Raw genomic sequence first — 26,535 nt, forward strand, 5'->3', positions numbered from 1 at the left:
TTCTCAGAAAGGTAACAGAGGTGTACAAATGGAATTTCCTCCATTTCTACACAATCTGTCTGACTGTGGATTTGTGGAATCCAAACTCTTTAGAGATGGTTTTGTAACCTTTTCTAGCCTGATGAGCAACATCAACTCTTTTTCCGAGGTCCTCAGTAATCTCATTTGTTCATGACATGATTCACTTCCACAAACATGATCAGACTTTGATAGATACCTGTTCTTTGAATAAAACAGGTAATTATTTACCTAATAATTTCACCTTTAAATTAACTGCTAATCCAAGAGATTCACATACTTTTGCAACGCACAGATATGCAACACTGGATCATTTTCCTCAATAAATAAATGACAAAGAAAATTGTTTGATTGGGTTCTCTTTGTCTACTTTCAAGACTTAAATGAAAATCTAATGATGTTTTGGGTCATTTTTATGCAGAAATATAGAAAAGTATAAAGGGTTCACAAACTTTCAAGCTGCACTGTATATTTTTTATTCATCTTTTTTTCATTATTCATTCAGATTATCTAATTTTTATATCAAAAATTTGTGTTTAATGTTCATATTTATAGTTTCAAAGTTTTGACTGAACGGCTTATATGAATAAATGCCAAATTCAAGTATTCTGATGTGAACATACCACAATAAGGCTATCAAAATAACATGTTTTTATTCACTTCACAAGGGTTCACTAAAGCATTATGAAACTCATAATGTGCTGCCCTCTTGTGCTTTAAGTTAATATTACAAACAATACTGCATGCAGTCAGTTCATCTGAAAGCTCTTTATGGGTAAATCTCACAAAACCTGTATAATATTTTGATATTTTGCTTGTATTGTATTAAATGAATTGCACTGCATTACACAAAAACTGTCACAAAAATACAAACAAAAAAGAAATAATGTTTAAAAATAAAATAAAATAAATTAGTCTTTTGAAAAAAAAAAAAAAAAAAAAAAAAATATATATATATATATATATATATATATATATATATATATATATATATATTCTGTACATACTTGGTCTTTTGAATTTACCTTGAAATCATGTGTTTTCATTTGAACATGTTTTTGGAAAATTCTTCTCAGTCTAGTCTCTTTAGTCTATTTTTTGCAAGTCAGTGGCATGCAGATGCATAAATATAGCCACTATAAAAACTAGTTTGACCAACTAATAGTTAGCCAAGGCTTAACCAATTGTACTTTTCAATTCAAACTGGAAAAGTCAACCTACCTCAACTGATTTTAAAAAGTTAAGACCCAGACCTAGTCTACAAGAACAAATTAAATGCATGACTAACTTTTTAAAACTGGTCTAAGCAGTTTATGCAACTGGCCCCAGTAGTTGACTTTAACATGTATACCAGATAGATTTATTGATTTAAAATGTGTGTTTTTATTTTTGAGTTGGGAATAGGACTTACCGGGCTAAATGAAGAACAGCCTCAATGATGTTGGATCCATCCTTTGCACTCGTCTCACAGAATAAGGCGCTGTATGTCTGAACACAGAGAGCAGACACAGTTTAGCACTTACATTAATAATAAAAAAAAAAAACTCACTAATTAACTGAGACTGTTCTAGGTCATTCATTCATGTGCAGGTGGTAATGTTTTGCATAATGGAAGGTTCAAATCAAAATGAAAGCACAGGAAAGAAACAGTTCAGCTAAAAATAAAAACGCTGTCATCATTTAATCACCCACATGTTGTTTGTTTCATGGAACACAAACAGGAGAAATTTTGAATCCAGGCCACCCTTGGAGAAATATCCAAAAGCCCAGTCTTTTTAAGCCTTTGACAGTTTTGTGTGACAAAACAGACTTCAGAAGACTTGTAATATAGAGCATTAGTCATACAGACTGCGGTTTGTGTGAGGGTGAGTACACTATGACCATTTTCATTTTGGGGTAAATAATCCCTACCAAGAAAACAGAAAGCAATGGTAAATCACAGTGAACAATGGCCAGCCACTAACCATAGCCAGTTTCTCTCCATAGCTGGTTGGAATACAGGTGACTCCATTCAAAAGAGCTTCTTTTCTCAGGTCTGTCTTATTCCCCACGAGCATGATGGGAATGTCATCTTGTGACACATCCTACATCAGAAAAAAAATCTCCATCAGTATTGTATTCAAACTGACTCAGCAACATCCTTTATATCAGTATCTTTCCCCACTGTAGTGTTTATTTAAAGGTACTGCAGTCAAAATTCTAAATACTGGACAGACCATTTCTACCATACCCTCCTTCTTAAACTCAACGCTAATGCGGGTTGCCAGATAATTGTCAGAGCAATACTGACAATGGAAGGCAACCTTACACTGTAAGCTAATTTACTGACATTTTAGGTTTACAGTTTTTACAGTTTTCTAGGTGGATGCTGAGGCTTTTTAGGTTGGTAGAATGAATCTGAGATCTCTGACCCAGTTTGTTTGCTAGTCGAAATACTATTGGGTAAACTGACAGTGGGCGGAATCACCAAGACCAAAACAAAAACAGAGACAAGTAAGTGAACTTAGCATGTTTCCTAAATATATTCGAACATATAATGGTATTTTATGCTTCAGTACGGTCAAAAAAAAAAAAAAAAAAAAAAAAAATTGGACACAAACGCTTCAGAGCATTTGTGATATAGGACATTTACATAAGTAATGAAAGATCATACATTTTATTCAATATTACTGTTCAGCTTTATTTTCTATAACTGTATTGACACCATCACAACCAGTAATTTACGCCAACTTAATTTTAAAACATCTCTTTTTTTGGCATCAGTGTTTACACTGAAACACTATTGTAGCTCCAAAAGAAAGTTAATTTAACAAAAGGTAAAAGTCGATAGCCCAACTAAAGCAATCGCAGATCACAATAATGGTGGCTTGTTGAAATGTCACATTTTTTTCAGGTTTTAGACTACCAAGGGTCTTCCACAGGTAATCTCAACCTAATCCGAATCCTAATTTAATCCCAAACCCTAAATTATGAGAAAATACACACACACACACACACACACACACACACACACACACACACACACACACACACACACACACACACACACACACACACACACACATATATATATATATCTCACGATTCTCAACCAATCAGATTTGAGAACCGTTGAGAACTGTTGTATATATATATATATATATAACCCTTTATCTGAACTTAATTCCTAAAACATAGCCCTAAACAGAGATAAATACAAACTATAGCTCCATTAGAAATTACAGCCTTATATTTAATCTTAGAACTAAGACTTGGCTAATATCGAAATAATAATCACAAAATATAACCCTTTACTTCGACTCAGACCTAAAACTTAGGAATACGGAGAAATATAAACTATAACCCAATAATTGAACCTAAATTTTAGTTTAAAAACAAAACATGGGCGGGCGATTATTTAGCCTCGATCCCATGTTCTCAATGTTCTAACATCACCAGGGCTGCCTTTCACAGTTCAAACCTCAGTTTTTGATGTTTGTTTTACGTCATCAAATTTGCATGCTGACATGAGTCTTTGATTCATCGTGAACTTTTGCCATCGACATTGATGAATTAACTTTTGTCATCGCGTTTGCAAGCTGACATGACTCTTTGATTCATCGTCAATTTTACCGTCGACACTGACAAATCAACTTTTTTCATCGATTTTTGTCACAGAGTTTGCAAGCTGACATGACTCTTTGATTCATCAACTTTTTTGTTGATTTTCATCATAGAGTTTGCAAGCTGACATGACTCTTTGATTTGTCGTCAACTTTTACCGTCGACATAGACAAGTTTTGTCATTGAGTTTTGTCTGAGAGTTGACATCAATGCATCAATATAAAAACGAATTAAAAACCAAGAGAACCCAGTGTAAAGGGGATGCTGTTGCATCTAGGGTGAGACAATACGAACGTACAAAGGATCATGGGTAGGAACAAAGGATTAGGGGTAAAAACCATCAAAAACCAACCATCATGGGGAATACTAGTCTCGTTATTGCTTGATTCGCTGATCCGGAGTAAGTTTAGTCAAAACCTGTGTTCCCAGACTCAATTGACCCTCAGATCGAACCTCGAACTAACTATCGTACTAAACCTACTATGGGTATACCTAGTAAGCCAATTTACGCCCTGTACCAACATTTACCATAAACCTACCATGGGTATACTTATGAACTAAATCTAGCCCCAAAACAACACCCAATCAAAACCAACCACTAGTAGACTTAAGAACCAAATCTAGGGACCTGAACCTTAATCTTCTTATTGCAACTTAATTACAGGTTAAGCGTAACCTGACAGTAATTTAACATCAAATTGAAGCAAAGGCTATATGGTTCTTTATGGAACCATTTAGACAAAAAAGGTTCTTCTATGGCATCGGGAAGCAGCTTTATTTTTAAGAATGTATAGAAAATGGTCAAATCTACAAAACTAAAATTAAGACTGTTAAAATGGGCAAAATACCTCAATGATGTCGACCCATTCCCGCACATTCAGAAAGCTTTTCTCACACGTGACGTCATACAGTAGGAGAACTCCATCGGCCCTCCTGAAGTAAGACTTGGCAATGCTCCGAAACCTGTAAAAGAAACACCAGAGTAATCAAACTAAAGACAGTTGCACATGCTAGCTGTACAGTCATGTAATGCAAATGTGTAAGTTTAATTTGTATACTCAGCTTGCACTGCAAGTTTTGTTTTTGCACTTATTTGTTTGTCCACAAGGTGGCAATACTGGTTCAGAGCATTGTTTTAACAAAGGAGGCAAAACAATCGGCTTGTTAAAGTCCTCATGAAATCAAAATTGACTTTTCTTTGTTAGCGCCCATTTCTAGTCTTAAGGAGAACAATTAATCCACTGTAAAAAAAAAAATGTCTTGGTAATCTTTAATCAAAATCTTAATATCTGCTTCCACTTTGGATTGGCATTTCTTCTCTAATGACGTCAGTTTGACGGTTTGGGCGAACCATGCCCCTCTAACCAGAGATGGGCACTCGAGTTAGGACTTGAGACGCATTTTTATAGACTTCAGACTTGACTTCAGGTTTAAACCAAAATGATTCCAGACTTGACTCGACTCAAGGAAAAGGACTCGTGGATATTTTAAAAGCAACTTGAGTCTTTAATCCTTAAAATACTTATATAACTGATAGTCAAAAGGTGGACCGCAAGCCGTAACAGCAGCACCATTTTAACTGAGAAGTGTGTCAAAACATAGGAGCAGATCACATAACAAATGCTAATAATGATTCTATATAATGATTTAATCGAGAAGCTTCCCATTGGACATTGGATGTGGACTCAATGTTGCTCACATGTCAAATTATGGTTGAAAGTAAAAACCCAACCTTTGTTTGATGAAGCTCCAACTTCATTAAATAACTCCAAAACCAGCATTACCAGCTTTACTTATTATAAACCAGATTGACGTTATTTCTGTCATACATTTACAAAAGGGCTTATTGAGATTAAAAGAGGTTTAGATGTTGATGTCTGTTTTTAAGTAATAGTTTGGTTTGATGTCACCAATATGGTGGGAAGTGTTTGCTTTAGTTAGGCTATTTGACTCTTGAGTTTTAATTTTTTTTTTTTTTGCTGCTGTAACTATGATAAAAACAGCAAGAAAAAATGTCATCAGATAATGTTGGCTACATGCTGATGGTTCAGATGTCATCATTTGCTTCTCTGATTCCATTTCAGTTTTTGGAAATATTTGATGACATTAGAGCTTGGCATCAAACAAAGTTTGGGTTTTCACTTGTAACCTAAAGTCCACGTCTAGTGTGATGGGAATCTTTATTAGAATGTTAGAGAATAGTGTTCTAATAATGTTATCAATAAATATTTTTAGAATGTTTTTAGAGAATGTTATCCTACCTTTTAGCAGAACATTCTGGGAACTAAAATAAAACTTGCCGCTGAAAACATTCCCCAAACATTAACCATTGCTAGCTGGGCTATTGATCAACATAATTCAACCTTTTTTAATCATGAATACAAACTAATGCCAGCTGCTGGTTTGGAGAGTTGTTTTCTCTCATGCAGGCACAGATTGCATTTGATAGTTGACCACTGTCCGTAGCTTTTGCTGTTCAAGTATAACTTTTCAGCCTAGATGCAGGTAACTTGAAGCGACAACACAGTCAGTTTCATTGCCACTTGTTCTTTGATGTCTGTTTGGTGTGTCACAGCCTTTAGAGTTTATATTATGGAGTATAAATACGTGGGTTTCATCTAGAATTTTGCCGCTGGGATCTTACCTCTCCTGTCCAGCTGTGTCCCATAACTGCAGCACAGTTGGAACACCATCCACCACCAAGGTTTTCATCTGGAAATCAACCCCTGCAGCAAACAGACAAATGATTTCACAATCTTTGAGACAGTAATAGATTATATTCAAGTTGGTGAAGTGTTAGAAAAGGCCTACCCAGTGTGGCGCTAGTGTTGCCTTTGAACTCGTTCTTACAGAGGCGAAGAAGGAAACTAGACTTTCCCACCGCAGCGTCTCCCGCCAGCACAATCCTGTAAGCTTTCTCTGATGGAGGCTGAGTCACGGCCAACACATCCTGCTCCTTCTGCACACATGCACACACACATCTGGGCTTTAGAACTGGGATTTGTTTGAGTTCAAGATTTTGAATGCCGCAGGTCAAATATAAGCCTTTGTGATACTTCTGGCAGGTGAATCCAGTACCTCTGTGAAGATGGCAGAGAGGCATTTCTTCCCTGAAGCAGTAACATCACTTTTCTGAGCAGGTTGTGATGGAGCCCAGCTTAGAACGGATTCACTGTCCGACCCCATCGCAGCCTCTTCTCGTGCTTCCAAAACCTGCGAGAGCACACAACTTATTTTAAAACAGTTGTCTCATTAAGAAATGAGAGTTTAGTACACAGACAAATGCCTTTGAATTATCTTAATCTGAATTAATTGAATATTTGCCTCATATTGTCTCTAGCATTTGATTGGTGGGTCTGAATTACAGATTTACCTCTGTATCCGAAGTGTCTCCAGACACAGTGGTGTTGCTGTCCGCTGTTTGCATTGGACTCGGAGAGGAAGTTCTCTCATGCTCGTATTCATAGCCGTTGTTTGAGCGCAGGGTAGACATGCCACTGTCCACGCAGCTGTCGGGGAGACTGTCTTCTTCACAGCTGCGTCTGCGCATGGGGTCACACAGGGCCAGAGCCAGAGAATCACAACTCGGTCTGTGCAGATCCTCCATCAGCCCAAACTGATCAAAGTCCTCGTCCACGCATGTGTTACAGCACCTGCGGAAGTATTCACTGTGTCAACACTATGGTTACTGGAAAATAGATTTGCATTTCCTTAAGGAAGTAGCTGTGCATTAGTTTTAGTTAGTTCTGCGTACATGAAAAGTCAGTTTGCTAACTGTCAGAATCAATGAGACACTCTCTTTGGCACGTAAAGGATGAAATAGCACAGAATTTCGCCATTTATAAGTTATCAGACATAACACGAAAATATACAGTGCCTTGCGAAATTATTCATACCCCTTCATTTTTTTTTTTCACATTTTGTAAAGTTGCTGCCTTATGTTAAACTACTTTAAATTCCTTTTTTTCCCACATCAGTCTACACTCCCTACTCCATAATGGCAAAGCAAAAATAGGTTTTTAACATTTGTGCAAATTTATCAAAAATAAAAAACTGAAAAGATTCAGTTGCAAAAGTATTCATACCCTTTTGACACTCGAAATTTAGCATTCATATTGCTTTTAGATGTTACTACACTTCTGGAGTTAAACTGTGGCAAATTCATTTGAATGAGTATGATTTAGAAAGGCACACACCTCTCAGAAAAGGTCTAACAGCTGAAAATGCATATCAGAGCAAAAACCAAGTCCTGAGGTCAAGATAACTGCCTGTAGAGCTCAGTGACAGACTTGCGTTAAGGCAATGATCTAGAGAAGAGTTCAGAAAAAAATCTGCTGCATTGAAGGTTCACAGAAGCATTATTCATAATGGAAGACGACTGGAACAACTAGGACTCTAGAAAATGTCTGCCAGCCCCCATCCAAGCTGACAGAGCTTGAGAGGTGAAAAGGTAGGAAAAAGGACGGCAGATAATTACCAAATGCAGATGTGAAAAGCTTGTCACATCATACCCAAAAAGACTTGAGGCTGTAAAGGTGCTTCAAGGGTGTTAATACTTATGCAATGTACTTATTTCAGTTTTTTATTTTTCATAAATTTGCACACATGTTAAAAACCTATTTTTTGCTTTGCCATTATGGCGTAGAGAGTGTAGATTGATGTGAGAAAAAAGTAATTTAAAGTAGGTTTTTTTTTTTTTTTTTTTCCAACAAAATGTGAAAAAGATGAAGGGGTATGAATAATTTTGCAAGGCGCTGTATGTGCCATTATACAGAACTGGTACAAAGTCAGAGTTGGAAACATATGGGAAAAATGTCTTTTTCCTTAAATTTTGTGTGTATGCAAACTGTATAATATACTGTACAAGGTACATATTTCTAGTAATTGTGCAGTTAATTCTCATATTTTATTTTTAGAAAGTTTTGGAATATTTGTGCTTTCCGTAAATTTGTCACTACCAAAACAAAGTAATACATAATTTAATAAGATGGGTTACATTGATCTTTTAAGATTTTGCCTACATTATCCTTGTAAATATATTTTTTGCTATTTATTAAAACATTTTCAGAGGTAAATCATTAAAAATGTCATTTTAAACAATATTTCAAGTGTGATTTATGAGATTTGTTGTATTCTGAATCCAAGTTTTCTTTGTAAAAGGCAAAAAGTTGATCATACTGATTTCAGACTTAAGAATTCATTAGTTTAAATTACGTTAATACACTGAACCAAAAACTATCATAACATCTTAGTTCATAATTTAGTGTAGTTTATTTTTGACAAAACGTCCCATAGTTACAGTAATGTTTTGGTAACGACCACATCACATCACAGAATTTTTAACTCGCATACTTAAACATTACTAAAACATACTAAAATACAAAACATTTGCAAAACTGTACAAAAAGTTTAACTAGCACAGTTCTGAACAGTTGTACACATATAAAAACAAAATGTTATGGAATAACCGGAATAAAAAGATGCTTAATTGCAGAAAAAGGTGTTTGGTATGGACGTTTCTTAAAGTTACACACAGATTTTCATACTTTTGAACACATCGACCTCAAAATGATGGTATCTATCTACTCACCATGTAGCTATGAGAGAGAGGGACACATACATATTTCACTTGTTTTTACAAAATCAAAAATATATTTTTTAAAAACAACAACGAAATAAAATATTTCAATATTTTCATAATTTGAAATTTAGAGGTTAGGGTTTGGGAAAGCCACCTACCAATTGAAAGTACCCAGTAAATGAGGATTTTATATATATTAAGCTTACTGATATTTTAAATATTATTGTGGGTTTCAACAGATAATAGATCAACCTAAACATCTAGAATTTGAATACTTAAATGCTTTTTAAATGTGTTTTTTGATTGTGGGACAGCAGTTTGCACCAATTCTGTAGAATGGCCCATATATACTTTTTTTTTTTTTTTTGTAGCCTGTTCTATTGGCCGAAACTTTAATATTGGTGAATTCTTTAAAAAAACAAATAGCAATAAAGCTTAAATGTAAATGTGTATATTTGGGCTCAGTTAATGCAGTGTTTTAAAGAAAGTGTGGTCAATATCACTACATTTAAAGCTCAACTCTAAAGTCAACTGCAAAAACATATCTTACCGATCAAAATAAGAGGAACAGACATTTTTTCTGCTGCTCATGTAAACTCCAGGTGAGATCCCACTAACACGCTGCATGAGAGAAAGATCACGTCTGTCCTAATGGGTGAAAAGAAATGTAAATACAGAAAACTAGAACTCTAATCCACACCTCTTTAAAAACACAGACAGCCATCATAGTATTAGCATGATCAGCAAACATTGTTCTCAAACAGCTGAATCCATTGTACAACAGCATCTACTGCAAAGAAAGGTTCTGGACACAAGAGGCTCTTACCTGAGTCTTACTCTTGCTCTGACTGTTCTCCAGCGATGCACGCAGACTGTCATTACTGTCGTGAAGCTTTCTGTTCGCTGCCCTAAACATGAAGAACAGCAGAAACATCATTTTTGCAACAAAATTTAAAAACTATAAAGCAAAAAAACTAAATTTGTTGGACTTCTACAAAGTTTGAAGCCTATGGGCTGTTTGCTGGTACAGTCAGCGCTTTCAGAAAATCAAGACTCTTACAAACTGGATGCTGTCTCTTAAAATAGACAGTCTTAGCAAGGCTTTTCACACTTGTATGAAGCTGTGATTAATTGCAGCATTGGCTATGGCTATGTGCTAGAAGTTAAAAGATCTCACAGATACAGAAGGAGTGAAAGTGTCATTAGTCTGGTTGGTAATAAGCATCTGTGGAAGACCAGTATATTAACACTTAGCAGAGAGGAACACAAGACATCTGTTAACTTTGTTCATGTTAATCTCTGGAAAACCGTAGCACTATTTCATTCCGTTTTAAATCCACCTTATTTTTCCCCTAAATTTTTCCCGTTTGTAAATTTTATGGGTCTGGCTTCCAGTCTTTTCCACATCCAGCCATTTTAACTGTACAAACAACTAGTTTTGCTGCTTGATATTGCAAATTGGTGTGTCTTACCATATTATTTTAATGTATTTTTTAAATTATTTTAAACAGTTTTACTGTTTACTCCACGTTGTCAATCTTCTCGTTCTGTAAGTCTTACTTCCACGTTAGAAAATAAGCTGGAGATATATATATATATATATATATATTATCATTGTGGAAAAAATTATTACACACTTTTGCTGTGTGTTTTGGAGTTACTTTTTTCAACCAGAAAGTTTTTTTGACTAAAAATGACACAGACGTCTCCCAGAGGATAATAAGATGATGTACAAGAGGCATCATTGTGGAAAAAATTATTACTCATCTTTTATTTACATTTAAACAAAAAGTGGCATGTCCAAAATTATTCATACCCTTCTCAATAATCAATAGAAAAGCCTTTATTGGCTATTACAGCAATCAAACGCTTGGTATTTTTGCCCATTCATCTTTAGCGATGAGCTCCAACTCTTTCAGGTTAGTGGGTCTCTTTGCCATCACCCTGATCTTTAGCTCCCTCCACAGAAGTCAGGACTCTCGCTGAGCCACTGCAAAACATTAATGTTTTTGTCTGCTAACCATAGGTGCGTTCCATTCGACCGTAAGTGGACTGCGAAGTGGACTTCACAGGGTATTCCGCCATCTTAAGTGAGATTCCAAACCGAAGGGAGCGAACATGTTCAGTTCGAAGGGCACTGCGAACGGCATAGGGAATAAGGGAACATCGGTACATCACTTCACAGGAAGTGGACGGGGAAAACTACCCAACTGTCATTGCGCACCACGTCACCAGTTAGAACTAACGATGGAGCAGAGCCGTTTAAGTTTTTTTAAAGGCTCTGCAATGGAGCGGTTGCAATAAATGTTGTTATTATTATACAAATTAGAGTGTTTATGAATGGTTATGGTGATTCATGTTACATTTGCATATTGTATTGTATGAATGAAAGTAAAACCGGCAAGGTGAGGCTCTATCATGTTTTATTTTGTTTTATTTAACATTACCACAAGATACTTAAATATAGGCTGCGTGTTGGAAAGAAAGTGCGCGAGATAAGACCATTACAATCTATTAACGGTCTAAACATATACATTTTGACTATATTTATTATATACATAAGTTTATATGTATTTTATATGTATTTAAATTTGAAAGTAAAATAAATTACAATATTTATTTATGTTATATCATAAAATGCGTGACCCTGCCGTTGATTTGCTTTGATGACGTTCCAGGGTATTCCAAATGAGCGATTATTGTCAGCGAAGTCCACTTCAACGGATATACCGTGCTAAGGGAGTAGGGGGCAGTGAACACTGCGTAGGGACCCTGTCGATCGGAACGCACCTCATTTCTTCACCACTTTTGCTGTGTGTTTTGGGTCGTGCTGAAATGTCCACTGGTGCCCAAGGCCAAGTTTCTCTGCAGACTGCCTGATGTTGTTTTTCATGGTGCTGTTTGCTGTGATCAGGTTCCCTGGTCCACCGGCTGAAAAAAACCCCCAAAACATTAGGTTCCCACCACCATGTTTGACAGTGGGGATGGTGTTCTTAGGGTTGAAGGCTTCTCCTTTTTTTACGCCAAATGAAGGCTACATTGTTGTGGCCAAACAATTCAATCTTTGTTTCATCTGACCATAAAACAGAAGAGCAGAAGTCTTCTTCTTTGTCCAGATGAGCATTTGCAAAGGCCACTGTAGCCACTGAAACTTCAAAACATTTAGATATGGTCTTATAGCCCTTTCATGACTTGTGAGCAGCCACAATAAGCAGCCGCAGGTCCTCAGTGAGCTCCTTTGTCTTAGCCATGACTGTCCACAAACCAACAGCAGAGAGCTTCTGTTTTTCACCTGTTGAGTTGATTAACAGCTGTTCCCAATGAATCAGGGTAATTAGGATGCTTTAGAACAGCTTGGACTATTTGGAATGGTACAGAACTTTGGATTTTCCCATAGACTGTGACAGTTTGCAAAGGGTATGAATAATTTTGGACATACCAATTTTTGTTCAAATGTAAATAAAAGCTGAGAAATATATATATTTTTTTTCCATAATGATGCCTCTTGTACATAGTCTTATTATCTTTGGGGAGAAGCCTGTGTCGTTTCCGGTCAAAAAAAAAAAAACTTGTTGGTTAAATAAAAGTAACTTTAAGTCAGAATTTGCCAGGGATATGAATAATTTCGGGCTTGACTGTATATGTGTGTGTGTGTGTGTGTGTGTGTGTGTGTGTGTGTGTGGTCTGGTATTCATCATGTTGTGGGGACCAAATGTCCCCATAAGGATAGGAATACCAGTAGATTTTGACCTTGTGGGGACATTTCTCAGGTCCCCATGAGGAAACAGGCTTATAAATCATGCACAATGAGTTTTTTTGAGGAAGTAAAAGTGTGCACAATCTCCTGTGAGGGCTAGGTTTAGGTGTAGGGTAGGGTTAGGGCGATAGAAAATACGGTTTGTACAGTATAAAAACCATTACGCCTATGGAATGTCCCCATAAAACATGTAAACCAGTGTGTGTGTGTGTGTGTGTGTGTGTGTGTGTGTGCTACATGTATTTGAGTGATCAAAATTACATTAAAAGAAAATAATTTTTTAGAAAATAAATAAAAAAACAAACATTTGTGAGATATAAAGCATGTATATGGCATGTATATGTTATTCAAACAGCCGTTTTTAATAACAGATTTGCAGTGTGAAATTTTGAACCGTAACTAGCATTGACATAATTCTTGTTAGCACACGGTAAAGTGCTTACAGTGTGAAAATGGAATAAAATGATGGGTTAACAAGTGTGAAAGCTTATTTAAGTCATGAATGTATAGATTTTTATTTTTTATTTTTAAATTTAAAACAAATTTGAATGGAGATGCAATAAGAAATTAAAACTGAAATTAGCATTTAAAGATGCTTGGGATTAAAATCGGAAGATAAATATTGAACTAATTTTCCTCAATTTTTAACCTTAAGTCTCAAAGTTTCTTGTAAGTGCATCTAGTTGCTGGCCTCCATCTCCAGTTTGAATGTGTGGTTTGATTAGTATTTCTGATTTCTCAGATAACCTACTAATGAATATATGTTAAAATTGACTTATAAACAGCTTTAAAAAACTTTCTGAAGAGTTTCTACAGAAGCAGAATTCCCATGTAGTGCTGTGTGTTCAACTCACTGTAGCACCTCGATCTGTCTCTCCAGGTTACCTCTCTCCTCAGAGAAACACTTCATAAGAGCCTCATCTCTGTAGAAACACACAAACACATACTTATTGTTCAAGGTTTGTGCAAATTCATATATGGGCCTTTGTACAGAATTGGTGCAAACTGCTGTCCTACAAAGCATTTATGTATTCAAATCTTACTATCTGTTGAAACCCACAATAATTTAAAAATATCAGTGAGCTTAATGTATACAAACTCGTCAATATTGTGTACTTTCAATTGGGAGGTGTCTGTCCCAAACCCTAACCCCTAAATTTCAACTTTAAAAATTTATATTGAAAAAAAAAATATCTATATCTATATCTATATATATATATATATATATATATATATATATATATATCTTCCATCTTTGGAAAAATATATATTTATATATTCTTTGTAAATTATGAAACTTTATGTAAAAAAAAATGTGTGCATTTTTCATGTCACTAACCAAAAGAGTGTAAGTCTGACTAATCTTAACTAAACCCCTATAATTATTCATTTGGAAATATTCATGTGTCCCTCTCTCTTATACTGTAGCTATATGGTGTATAGATAGGCCCCATCATTTTGAGCAAAATGTGCTCAAAAATATGAAAAATCTGTGTTTAACTTTAAGGAATGGCACTACGAAATGTCTCTTTTCTGCAATTAATCACTTTATTTTTTTTAGTTATTCTATAACATTTTGTTTTTATATGTGTACCGATGTTCAGAACTGTGATAACTAACCACGTGCTGATTAGCATCTTTAAGCTAATTTCAAAAGTATCTAACACATTATTTTTTATTTAGGGGAAATAAACAACATTTTTGGTTCAATGTACAGTATATTCAAACTAATGAATCCTTAACTTTGTAAACAGTATGATGCCTTTTACAAAGAACATTTGGATTTAAAATAGAACACATCTCATTACACTTGAAATAATAATGTCACTGTTATTGATTTACCCTAAAAAAAATTAATAAAATTAATAGCAAACAAATATATTTATTTATATGTAATTATAAGCAAAATCTTAGGTCAATACAACCCTTCAAATGAAAGTATTATTACTGTGTTTCAGTGTTGACAAATGTGGAGAGAGGACAAATATAGAAATGTGTACCTTGGATATTATATAATTTGCATACATATACAGTACAATTTTTTGGGAAAAATGTTTTTCAAGATGTTTCCAACTCTGACTTTGGACCAGTTCTGCAGAATGGCCTACTGTATATGCATACTAAGAATGGGCAAAAGAAACAGGACTAACATTTTACAGTTTACATTGTAAGAACTTTAGGGTCACACTTTAGTTTAGGGACGAATTCTCACCATTAACTATGACTTTTACCTCAATAAACTAATTTGCTGCTTATTAATAATTAGTAAGGTATTTGTTGAGGATTAAGAGATCTAAAATATGGTCATGCAGAGTCATTAGACATTAATAAGCTTTATAAGAACTAATAAACAGCCATATAATGCACACATACTAGTATGCCTGCTAATAAGCAACTAGTTAATAGTGAGAATTAGTCCCTAATTCTAAAGTGTCCAAATCTGTTTGTAAAAGCTTTTGCTGGTTTCACCGGATGTACTCAGGTTGATTCAGTTCAGTTAAATATTTGGGTTTCCTGACGTTTTCTAGACTGTAACACTCATTATACTAATGCTGGGACATTCACACACATGTAAACTGTGCTCTGTTTTGTCGTTACTAGGTGACAAGTCTCAGACATTCCTGTGCAGTGTGACGCGAGACACCAGGATATCCTGCTCTGGTGATGTCAGCTCTGCAAACACTCACAAAACCGGTTTACAGCTGCTCACAGCCATCATGCAGGGGAACCAGCATCTGCGTTCTTTCATTATTGACATGGTATTGACATTACACATCCAGCTGGGAGTGTCAGACTGAGTCAGAAGAGATAGCCTGAGTTACTTCAGTGTACATATTTGATAGGCTTCTTAAAAATTCCTGGTCGTAAGATCCATATCCAAAGGGTTTATCACATATTCATCAATAACTAAGTCAGATGTGACACACTCACACACAGTCCGTACCGTTCAAAGTTGATGCTTTGGTCTGTGAGATCACTCTTGAGGGAGTCAAGCTCACTCTGCAGGAACGCAATATTAGTGTGGGACTCCAAAAGCTCCTGTTTCAACTTCTGGTTTTGCTGAAAGAGGGATACAAGACAAAAAGGCATTATATAATATGATAGACAATTCATAACGGTGTGTTTAAATTTAAAAACGGAGCCATACCAGCAACAGCTCGTTGTTCTGTCGTTTCAGTGCTGATGTTTCCTCTTTAAGGCTGATACTCCTGTTTTGGTTTTCAATCTAAAAAAAAAAAAAAATTAAATAAAATATAATGCTTTTTACAATACAAGTAGTTTCAAAGCAGGAAAATACCAGTGCTAATGTTGCAAAATTCATCAATTCTGAAACAAGTTTGATTTTGGCTGTAAAGAAGCTTTACAGAAAGTAAAACTGTCATTATCACCCTTAAATTCAGTTTTCAGTTTAGTTTAATAATAGTGTTGATGTTCATCAATTATGAAACAAGTTCAGTTTGGCTATAAGCAGCTCTACAGATAACAATAACATTATTTATCTTAATTCAGTTCAACATTGATTCAATTAACTTAAATAACCATGTTGATGCTGCAGAGCTCATCATTATTGAAAATAATTAGATTCAGCTTCAGTTGATTTAAGCAGCTCTACAGATGACAATAGTCATTATTCAGCTATTTAGTTCAGTGTTGAATGAATTTAGTTCAGTAACTGTGTCAATGATGCACCGAGTCAATTGCAGATTTTTGCAATTGCAGATAATATTACTGAATATGATTTTTTTTAATCGCATCTTTTTAAACCAACGTTTATATCTGTAAATGTATATAAGCCCATTGTTATTATGAGATAGTAGGAGTCAGTCACCATCTGCAGAGTCTGTATCTTCTGCTGAAGTTCACATATCTGAGACTCGTACTGGTGTTTCATGCTGCTCAGAGTTGCCTCAGCTTTTTTCGACTCCTTTAAAAGAATAGAATTCATACGTAGGTGTTAAAAATGATACATTTGTACTATTTGAAACATTTAAAAAAAAAAAAACAACAAGGACTAAAATTGTACATGCAATAAGTAAAAACAGGGGAAAATATTTTTATATATAATATACAGTCAAGCCCGAAATTATTCATACCCCTGGCAAATTCTGACTTAAAGTTACTTTTATTCAACCAGCAAGTTTTTGACACAGGCTTCTCCCAAAAGATAATAAGACGATGTACAAGAGGCATCATTGTGGAAAAAACACAAAGTGGCATGTCCAAAATTATTCATACCCTTTGCAAACTGTCACAGTCTATGGGAAAATCCGAAGTTCTATACCATTCCAAATAGTCCAAGCTGTTCTAAAGCATCCTAATTACCCTGATTCAGTGGAAACAGCTGTTTTAATCAACTCAACAGGTGAAAAACAGATGTTCTCTGCTGTTGCTCACAAGTCAGGAAAGGGCTATAAGACCATATCTAAATGTTTTGAAGTTCTAGTGGCTACAGTGCAAAGTATTATTAAAAAATACAAGACGTTCTGCACTGTGAAAAATCTCAGAGGACGTGGTTGGAAGCCAAAAGTGACACCTGTGCTGGCCAGGAGGATAGTGAGAGAGGAAAAAAAGAATCCACAATGATGCCTCTTGTACATCTTCTTATTATCTTATCTTATCATCTGGGAGACGTCTGGTTAATTTCTAATTAAAAAAAAAAACTTGCTGGTTGAATAAAAGTAACTTTAAGTCAGAATTCGGCAGGGGTACGAATGATTTTGGGCTTGACTGTATATTTTTTTTAATATAAAACATTACAATAAGACACCTAAAAACTCAATACTGAAGCTTTCTCAAACATTAGATCAAATGAAGGTAACAACATTTTTAGGAATGTTACTGCACTAATGGAAACAAATGTGTTTTACTTTTAACTTTTCACAGGAACTTGAACAGGTGCTGTTAAACAAACAGTCAGTTCATTTCACATTACATAACGTGATAAGTCGTGGAACACAGCTTTCAGATAAGGAACAGGGAAAGGAACAAGAACAAATGCAGGACTGTCGAAGATTGTCTGCACTAAAATGTGATGTCACGGATAAATTAAGCCTTGACTGTGATCCAAGACACTCACATGATTTGGCTGGATCCCAGATCACAGCAAACACCTGTGGCAGTTCATTTAGAGCTGTGTATATCAACTCCTAACTCACAATAAACATCCATCTGTATCCATAGAAACAATATAAATACTGAAGTGCTGAAGTGTAAGCTGAAATATAACAATTACAATTTTTATCCTTGATTGCAGTGATGATAAAAAGAAAACAGAATATTTCTGAACTGAGGAACACTGATAAAAAAGATTTTGTGGTGAAGTAAATAATACAGATATACAGAAAAAAGAGTAAATTTAATATTAGTACTCAATTTAAGCTTACAAGAACTAATAAGTATTTACTTGGAATTGTTTGTTATTTTTACTAAGATTTTTTACATAAATATCAACGTCATGATCTTATTGTTCCCATAATGCATTTGGGCATGAATAATTAATAAGGTTTTTTTTTTTTTTTGCTGTTTTCGAGATGTATTTGCACTGTTTTATGGTTGCTTTTGTTGTTAGGTTAAGTAACTTGCTGTTTTCCACTCAAAATGACCCATTCATACTCAAAATATATTCACTGATTGTTACTGTCATTCTATATCATGTGCCAAGTATTGAGGTCTCTGTGTTCATTTGGTTAGTAACTACATTGAGTCAACATATAACCTTAAAAACAATAAGCAGCCGTCTACTTGTTTACGTACATGTTTGTAAGTGAACAACACACTTTAATGGAATTTTTTTTAGTGCTTTGTTGTTTGAGTAGAGTTTACAAACCTTGGCTAAATGAATTGTACTTGAGGACTGCAGGGTAAACTTAAACTAATTAAGTAGAAATTAAATTAAACTCTAACAACACGTTAAATTTAATTATTTCCTTTGCTTATTTTACTTAATTCCAAAAAATATGCATGCAAAAACTTTGTTTTCCAGTATAAAAATAAATAAATAAATAAAATTACACATGCTTAAAACAATAAAAAAAATGAATTGAGAATCAAAAAATATATATCTTAAATTAAGTTTTTCTTTTAGAAAATCTGCAAAAAATAATTAAAGAACAAAAAAAAAAAATACATTTGCTTAAAAAGTATTCACATGTCCCAGTCACATTTTCTTAGTTAAATAAACATTACTTACAATACCAGAATACAAATCTGTATTTTTACATTAACAATGTAATTACTAGGTTATTCTGATTATTAATAAATCATAACAGTTTAGTGTTTTAAGCATTTTACATTTATTCCAAAATAATAACTCAAGGCAGTAACAATATATTTATTTAAACAATTATATATTTAATTTATAAACTGATGTTTAGCTGTTATTTTTCATAATAAACTTATTTTCAGTTCATCAGTCATCAGAGCTCAGTAAAACACTGGTCACATACGTGGTGATGGACCTTAAATTACATTTAAAGCTGATTGCTCACTAAAAAAAAAAACACACAGATCATGTTTTCAAGCCATTGGAAGTTTGATTTTGATATAACAAAGTGGTTATATCTAAGTGTGTGAGTTGTTCACTTTCTTTTTTGTTTAATTAGTCTCCCATTAAAACCATTATATTGTTCTTTCACACTGTTTCATGAAACGCAAAACATCCACGAACACAAGAGGTGGGATTTATCACATGAACCAATCACAGCCGAACATAACCAGTCATATCTAATCATATCATGATGGAAGCATTGCCTCCTCTCACGTGACTTTACCCCATTTATTCTCAATTACCCCCCTCCAAACTCACCACACACTTTAGGGAGTCTGTTAAAAGTCTGTGGGCTCAGGGGAGGCAAAAAAGACGCAGACTCCTTCTGTAACTTTATCTGCTGGTGTCGCTGTTAGACAGTTTTACTTAAAAAAAAAGGTTTTATTTTTGTACTTTGATTTTTTTTCTCATTTAATTTTTTGAGGAGACACTGCCTCCCTTGCCTCCTCAGAGAAAGCGCCCCAATACACACAAACATATTAGTCCTGATGTTAAATTAGGCAAATGTCGTGCTTGTCTCCTAACCTGTAGACGTGTGTTTTTCTCTGCGGTGTGGATGCGGTGATCCATCTCTTCCTCCATTTCACTCAGCTGTATAGCCGTCTGATCCTGAGCTCTGAACAAACAGCAGCAGAACACACATTGGCCATCACATATGCAGCAATACACAATTCTCCTAATGAAAGAATTCAACCAAACTCACTTTCTTTATTTTTATTATTTTAAATGTTGGTAACCAAACAGTTATGGTTACCATTGACTACATACTTTAATAATAAGTATAAAAATATGAGTGTACTAGTAGTATACTTTTAAGTGTACTATTTCAGTACTCCTTGGGACTGTTTCTAGTTTATAAAAGTCTACTTTTAAGTAGTATAACAGTAGTAAACTTTGAGTACACAACTAGTTTACATCTATGTTTTCAGTTTGTACTGCAAGTATACTAAAAGTGAATTTATAGGTATATTAAATACTTTTTTAGGCATTTTTAGTTCACTTTGACGTATAGTCTCAGTAAACTACTTCAGTAGATTTATACTGCAAGAATACTCATAGGTTTTCTTTAAGTGATCTTTACATCATACTTTAAGTGTACTGCTATGTCCCTATTTAGGTATTAATTTGTATATATTTTGTTATATGAATATCTGAACATACAAAACATCAAAAGAAAAAAACAGGGTATCTGCTTGTAAACAAAAATTCTAGCTTCATGCATTATTTTTATAAACATTTGACTGTGGGTAAGTTTCATAAATAAAAAATAAATTACATTTTGAACAAAAAGAATATGATAATCAAAATGTAGATGGGGTTAATCAACACACCAAAGCTAGAAAGACGTTATTGCCTCTTCATGGGTCAACATTTTATTCCATAACATTACACAGTTTTCCATATCTATGGTTTGATGCTGTTTTATGTCTGACGATTGTGTTAGATTACATCTGGAAGCATCTGTTGTTTCGGTTTCTTCTTCACTTGTGTTTTGGAAATTCTGTACAGAAGATGTGCAATAGTGCCCCTAGCGTATAACAATGAAAACACTGATTCTCAGAGCACAAGTATAGCTCAAATATACAGTCGTGGCCAAACGTTTTGAGAATTACATAAATATTGGAAATTGGAAAAGTTGCTGCTTAAGTTTTTATAATAGCAATTTGCATATAGTCCAGAATGTTATGAACAGTGATCAAATGAATTGCATAGTCCTTCCTTGCCATGAAAATTAACTTAATCCCGAAAAAAACTTTCCACTGCATTTCATTGCTGTCATTAAAGGACCTGCTGAGATCAATTCAGTAATCGTCTTGTTAACTCAGGTGAGAATGTTGATGAGCACAAGGCTGGAGATCATTATGTCAGGCTGATTGGGTTAGACTGGCAGACTTGACATGTTAAAAGGAGGGTGATGCTTGAAATCATTGTTCTTCCATTGTTAACCATGGTGACCTGCAAAGAAACGCGTGCAGCCATCATTGCGTTGCATAAAAATGGCTTCACAGGCAAGGATTTTGTGGCTACTAAGATTGCACCTAAATCAACAATTTATAGGATCATCAAGAACTTCAAGGAAAAAGGTTCAATTCTTGTTAAGAATCCAAGAAAGTCCAGCAAGCGCCAGGATCGTCTCCTAAAGAGGATTCAGCTGCGGGATCGGAGTGCCACCAGTGCAGAGCTTGCTCAGGAATGGCAGCAGGCAGGTGTGAGCGCATCTGAACGCACAGTGAGGCCAAGACTTTTGGAAGATGGCCTGGTGTCAAGAAGAGCAGCAAAGAAGCCACTTCTCTCCAAAAAAAAAACATCAGGGACAGATTGATCTTCTGCAAAAAGTATGGCGAATGGACTGCTGAGGACTGGGGCAAAGTCATATTCTCAGATGAAGCCTCTTTCCGATTGTTTGGGGCATCTGGAAAAAGGCTTGTCCGGAGAAGAAAAGGTGAGCGCTACCATCAGTCCTGTGTCATGCCAACAGTAAAGCATCCTGAGACCATTCATGTGTGGGGTTGCTTCTCATCCAAGGGAGTGGGCTCACTCACAATTTTGCCCAAAAACACAGCCATGAATAAAGAATGGTACCAAAACACCCTCCAACAGCAACTTCTTCCAACAGTCCAACAACAGTTTGGTGAAGAACAATGCATTTTCCAGCACGATGGAGCACTGTGCCATAAGGCAAAAGTGATAACTAAGTGGCTCGGGGACCAAAACGTTGAAATTTTGGGTCCATGGCCTGGAAACTCCCCAGATCTTGAGAACTTGTGGTCAATCCTCAAGAGGCGGGTGGACAAACAAAACCCACTAATTCTGACAAACTCCAAGAAGTGATTATGAAAGAATGGGTTGCTATCAGTCAGGATTTGGCCCAGAAGTTGATTGAGAGCATGATCAGTCGAATTGCAGAGGTCCTGAAAAAGAAGGGCCAACACTGCAAATACTGACTCTTTGCATAAATGTCATGTAATTGTCGATAAAAGCCTTTGAAACGTATGAAGTGCTTGTATTTATATTTCAGTACATCACAGAAACAACTGAAACAAAGATCTAAAAGCAGTTTAGCAGCAAACTTTGTGAAAACTAATATTTGTGTCATTCTCAAAACATTTGGCCACGACTGTACTTAGCCTTTTTCTAAGTCAAGTATACTTACATGTCATTTTAAGTATATTTTCGAGAAGTGTATAAAGCACATTTCTGAGAAGTACATAAAATGTTGACTGAAAGTACACTGTCCTTTTTTTTTTTGTTTAAAAGAAGTATACTAATAGCACACTTGAATAAACTTCTTTTTCATAAGGGAACACAAGTTTCATGCCTCTAACAAGTGCTTTCAACCTTCTTTTTGGTCTTAATGGTATGCGTTGTCATATGCAGAATGCACTTGAAGTTTGCCACTGCCTAGAATGCAACTGAATGCTGACATAGACATGAAAGTGCACTATCCAAAATTCCAAAATTTGCTAATAAAATTGCTATAAAATTAAAGCCTTATGTCTAAATAAGTTATGTTCCAAACAGGGTTGCAAAGAGGTGGAAAATGTCCAGTAAATTTCCAAAAACCTTCCAAAAATTCCTGGAAGATTAAAAAAAAATCCAGGAATGTTTCCAAAATTTCTAAAATTTCTGACCATATGTATTTTGTCAAGATTCTAAAATGTTTTGATTTCAAAAGACCATAATACATAATACAAAATACTTTAAATGACAGATTTAAAAACATTTAAACATATTAAAATATTTACAGCTGGTCCATTCGCATGGGATTTATTTTTCCAGACCTTTTTTACAGAAGGTATATTTGTAAACTGATGAAAAGCCAGTTAATGAAATCTTTAGAAAACATTACATACACTCTTAAAAATAAAGGTGCTTCGTGATGCCATAGAAGAACCGTTTTTTGTCTAAAGCACCTTTCTGTTTCACAAAAGGTTCTTTGTGGGGAAGAAGGTTCTTCAGATTATAAAAATGAAAGAAAGAGATGTTTTTTTAAAGAACCTTTGACTGAATGGTTCTTTGTGGAACCAAAAATGGTTCTTCTATGGCATCGCTGTGAAGAACCTTTTAAAGCACCTTTATTTTTAAGAGTGTAAGATTATACTTTTGAAATAAAAACAACAAAAATAAAAAACACTTAAATATAAAACATGGAATAAAGTGAAAAAAAAAAAAGAATTACCAATAATCAATTAATTATGAATAATTTACGGCCATTTTGTGAATAATTTGTAATCATGTAATAAAAAAGTAACTGACTTAATAATTAATAATAAACTGACTTAATGTCTTAATAATAAAGGTGCTTTAAAAGGTTCTTCACAGCGATGCCATAGAAGAACCATTTTTGGTTCCACAAAAGTCAAAGTCCATTCAGTCAAAGGTTCTTTAAAGAACCATCTCATTCTTACCTTTTTATAATCTGAAGAACCTTATTTGCCACAAAGAACCTTTTGTGAAACAGAAAGGTTCTTCAGATGTTAAAGGTTCTTTATGGAATTGGAATCTGATTACATAATCCAGATTACATGTAATCAGTTACAACCAGCAACTCAATAACCCTAAAAAACTAAAAATGAGTCTTGATACTAGAATGCTGCTGGGAATTTCAGAAGAAACTGAAGATTTGAGCTCCACCCAGTTTATAAACTCATGTATGGAAAGTACGGTGAAGAAAACCTGGTTGCCACACAAGTATGTATGTATGTATGCAAATGCATGAGTTTGTGTACCTTTTTACAGCAAGTGCGAGATGCTCCATTTCTGTGTCCAGTGTTCGGATCTCTTTGATGAAACTGAGAAGAACTCTTTCATACTGAGGGACAATTCTGGGCTCTGTCAAACTGATGTTCTGGTACAGGGTTGATGTCTGATCAGTCCTACAAAAAAAAAAAAGAAAAAAAAAGCCATTTAAACCACTCTATTCAGGTTGATTAGAACTGAAACACAGTTTAATGACACAAGGTTCACCTCAAGGATAATCATGTGTTTACAGACATTATTCAATCCAGTGGTGTCTAATTACATCACTAACATGACCTGGAAAAAGATGGTGCCAGGTTGTGTATAACAGCATGTGTTTGAGCCTCATGACTTTGCTGTTCTCTTTTATGAAGCAGCACTTGTGTCATCAAATGCTATGGCAGATGACTGAAATAAGAGAGGTATTGATAGTCTATGACTAATCGATGTTTCTGTCCACTTTAGCATGGCGCAACGGGGATGTGTCTCATGTTAAGCCTCCGGCGAGAATCAACTCCACTGATCTGTCATGAGATACATCAAACTTCATTTGAACGAGGACCATTACTTTACCAAACAAAAGCTAAACATCTCATGAAGGTTCTAGTATAAAATGTTCTTCATGCATCGCTGTGAAAACTTTTGGAACTTTTATTTTTTGAAAGTGCAAAAAATAAATAAATAAAATAAAAATTAAACATTTAAATAATAATATATGGTAAATAATATATCATAGCCAGTATAATAATATTAATAATAATAATTATATTACTAACAAATATTTTTCTTCACATTGAACTCAAAATCATATTTAAATTATGTTTCAACAGACAAACATGCATAATTATTTAACTGTTATATAATATATATATATATATATATATATATATATATATATATATATTATATATATATTATATATATATATATATTTAATTTATGTATTAGTTTAATTGTATTACTAATAAATTATATATTTTATCACATTCAATCTTAGAGACAGCGTAGAGATTTGTCCAACTCATAATCATTAACTGACTGGAATTTTATGAATATTCATGATAATAATAAGGACTTTATGTGCTAAAATAGTTTTGTTTTTCCACATATATTTTTTTGTTTGTTTTTGTTTTTTTGTTATGTTTTCAACACATTCAAGTGTAGAGAGTATAGCTTAGAGATGTTGTCCAACTCATAATCATAATTGAGTGGAATATTATGAATACTCATAATAATAATAAGGATTTTGTGTGCTAAAATAGTTTTGTTTTCCACATTTTTTTGTTCAATGTTGTGTTTTCAACACATTCAAGCTTATAGCTATAGCTTAGAGATTTAGCCCAACTCATAATCATAACTGACTGGACTATTATGAATACTCATGATATAAGGACTTTGTCTGCTAAAATAGTTTTGCCTTCCACATATTTTTTTTTATGTTATGTTTTCAACACATTCAAACATAGAGACTATAGCTTAGAGAACTTGTCCAACTCATAAACATAATTGACTTTAATTTTTTGAATACTCATATTAATTAGCACACTTTGTGTGCTAAATATTTTGGTTTTCCACTTTTATTTTTTGTCATGTTAGATTAAAAAAATCCTATAAAAACTCAAGAACTTCTATTTTCCATTATGGTATTTTACGATTGATTCCAAATTATAATAAAATTTCAGTTGGAATTCCGCAGAAATGTCTTATTTATTCTTTTTGTTGGATAGATAACAACATTAGATAGTTAACCCTTGTGCGACCTTATGGACATTTTTGTCCATTTCAGTTTTGTTTTTTTGTTATAAGTGTGCCTGTGTTAATGCCAACTGCATAAATTGGCTCAGATGTTTATTTTTATTCAAATTTTTATATTTCACCATCATTTCCTTCAAAAAAATAAATTTTACCCTCCGTACAAAAAACACTCACACTCAGGACCTTAAGGACAAAAATGTCCACATTGAAACCTATTAAAACTGCATTTTTTTTTAACCCAGGGCCATTTGACTATAAAATGATGCAATATTTGCTAACAGGCATTCATTCTATCGGCAAGTCTTCATATTTTACGTTTACCATTTTTATAAAAAATCTAACACTACATAAAAATATAAATGCCTCAAAATTAATGCTGTTGTTCTTCATTGACACACCCAGGAATCTAATAAGCAAAGAAAAAATGCTCAGCATTTAGTATATGGAAATTCATAATTTTTTTCATAAAAAAACACCTGTGGCATTATGCAAACAAACCAGCATTTAAAGGGTTACAATTCTGTAAATTAATGA

The 26,535-nt window shown here is 34.3% G+C and overlaps 1 protein-coding gene across 1 annotated transcript in view; it reads right to left on the reverse strand.

Annotated features, from left to right (window-relative positions):
* The window catches only part of rasef (RAS and EF-hand domain containing), a 39,793-nt gene that overhangs the window by 12,396 nt on the left and 862 nt on the right, over nt 1-26,535 (reverse strand). The window contains exons 2-16 of the mRNA XM_073818512.1: nt 24,237-24,383; nt 20,032-20,122; nt 16,789-16,884; nt 16,108-16,185; nt 15,904-16,019; nt 13,814-13,882; nt 10,029-10,110; nt 9,753-9,850; nt 6,995-7,274; nt 6,700-6,834; nt 6,433-6,580; nt 6,266-6,347; nt 4,470-4,584; nt 1,983-2,102; nt 1,430-1,506 (exon numbers count right to left, since the gene is read on the reverse strand). Coding sequence (XP_073674613.1) covers nt 1,430-1,506; nt 1,983-2,102; nt 4,470-4,584; nt 6,266-6,347; nt 6,433-6,580; nt 6,700-6,834; nt 6,995-7,274; nt 9,753-9,850; nt 10,029-10,110; nt 13,814-13,882; nt 15,904-16,019; nt 16,108-16,185; nt 16,789-16,884; nt 20,032-20,122; nt 24,237-24,383 — 1,734 coding nt within the window. The remainder of the gene's footprint in view (nt 1-1,429; nt 1,507-1,982; nt 2,103-4,469; nt 4,585-6,265; nt 6,348-6,432; nt 6,581-6,699; nt 6,835-6,994; nt 7,275-9,752; nt 9,851-10,028; nt 10,111-13,813; nt 13,883-15,903; nt 16,020-16,107; nt 16,186-16,788; nt 16,885-20,031; nt 20,123-24,236; nt 24,384-26,535) is intronic.

This window comes from Garra rufa, chromosome 15 (assembly GCF_049309525.1).
Source record: "Garra rufa chromosome 15, GarRuf1.0, whole genome shotgun sequence".
NCBI classification, from domain to species: domain Eukaryota; kingdom Metazoa; phylum Chordata; class Actinopteri; order Cypriniformes; family Cyprinidae; genus Garra; species Garra rufa.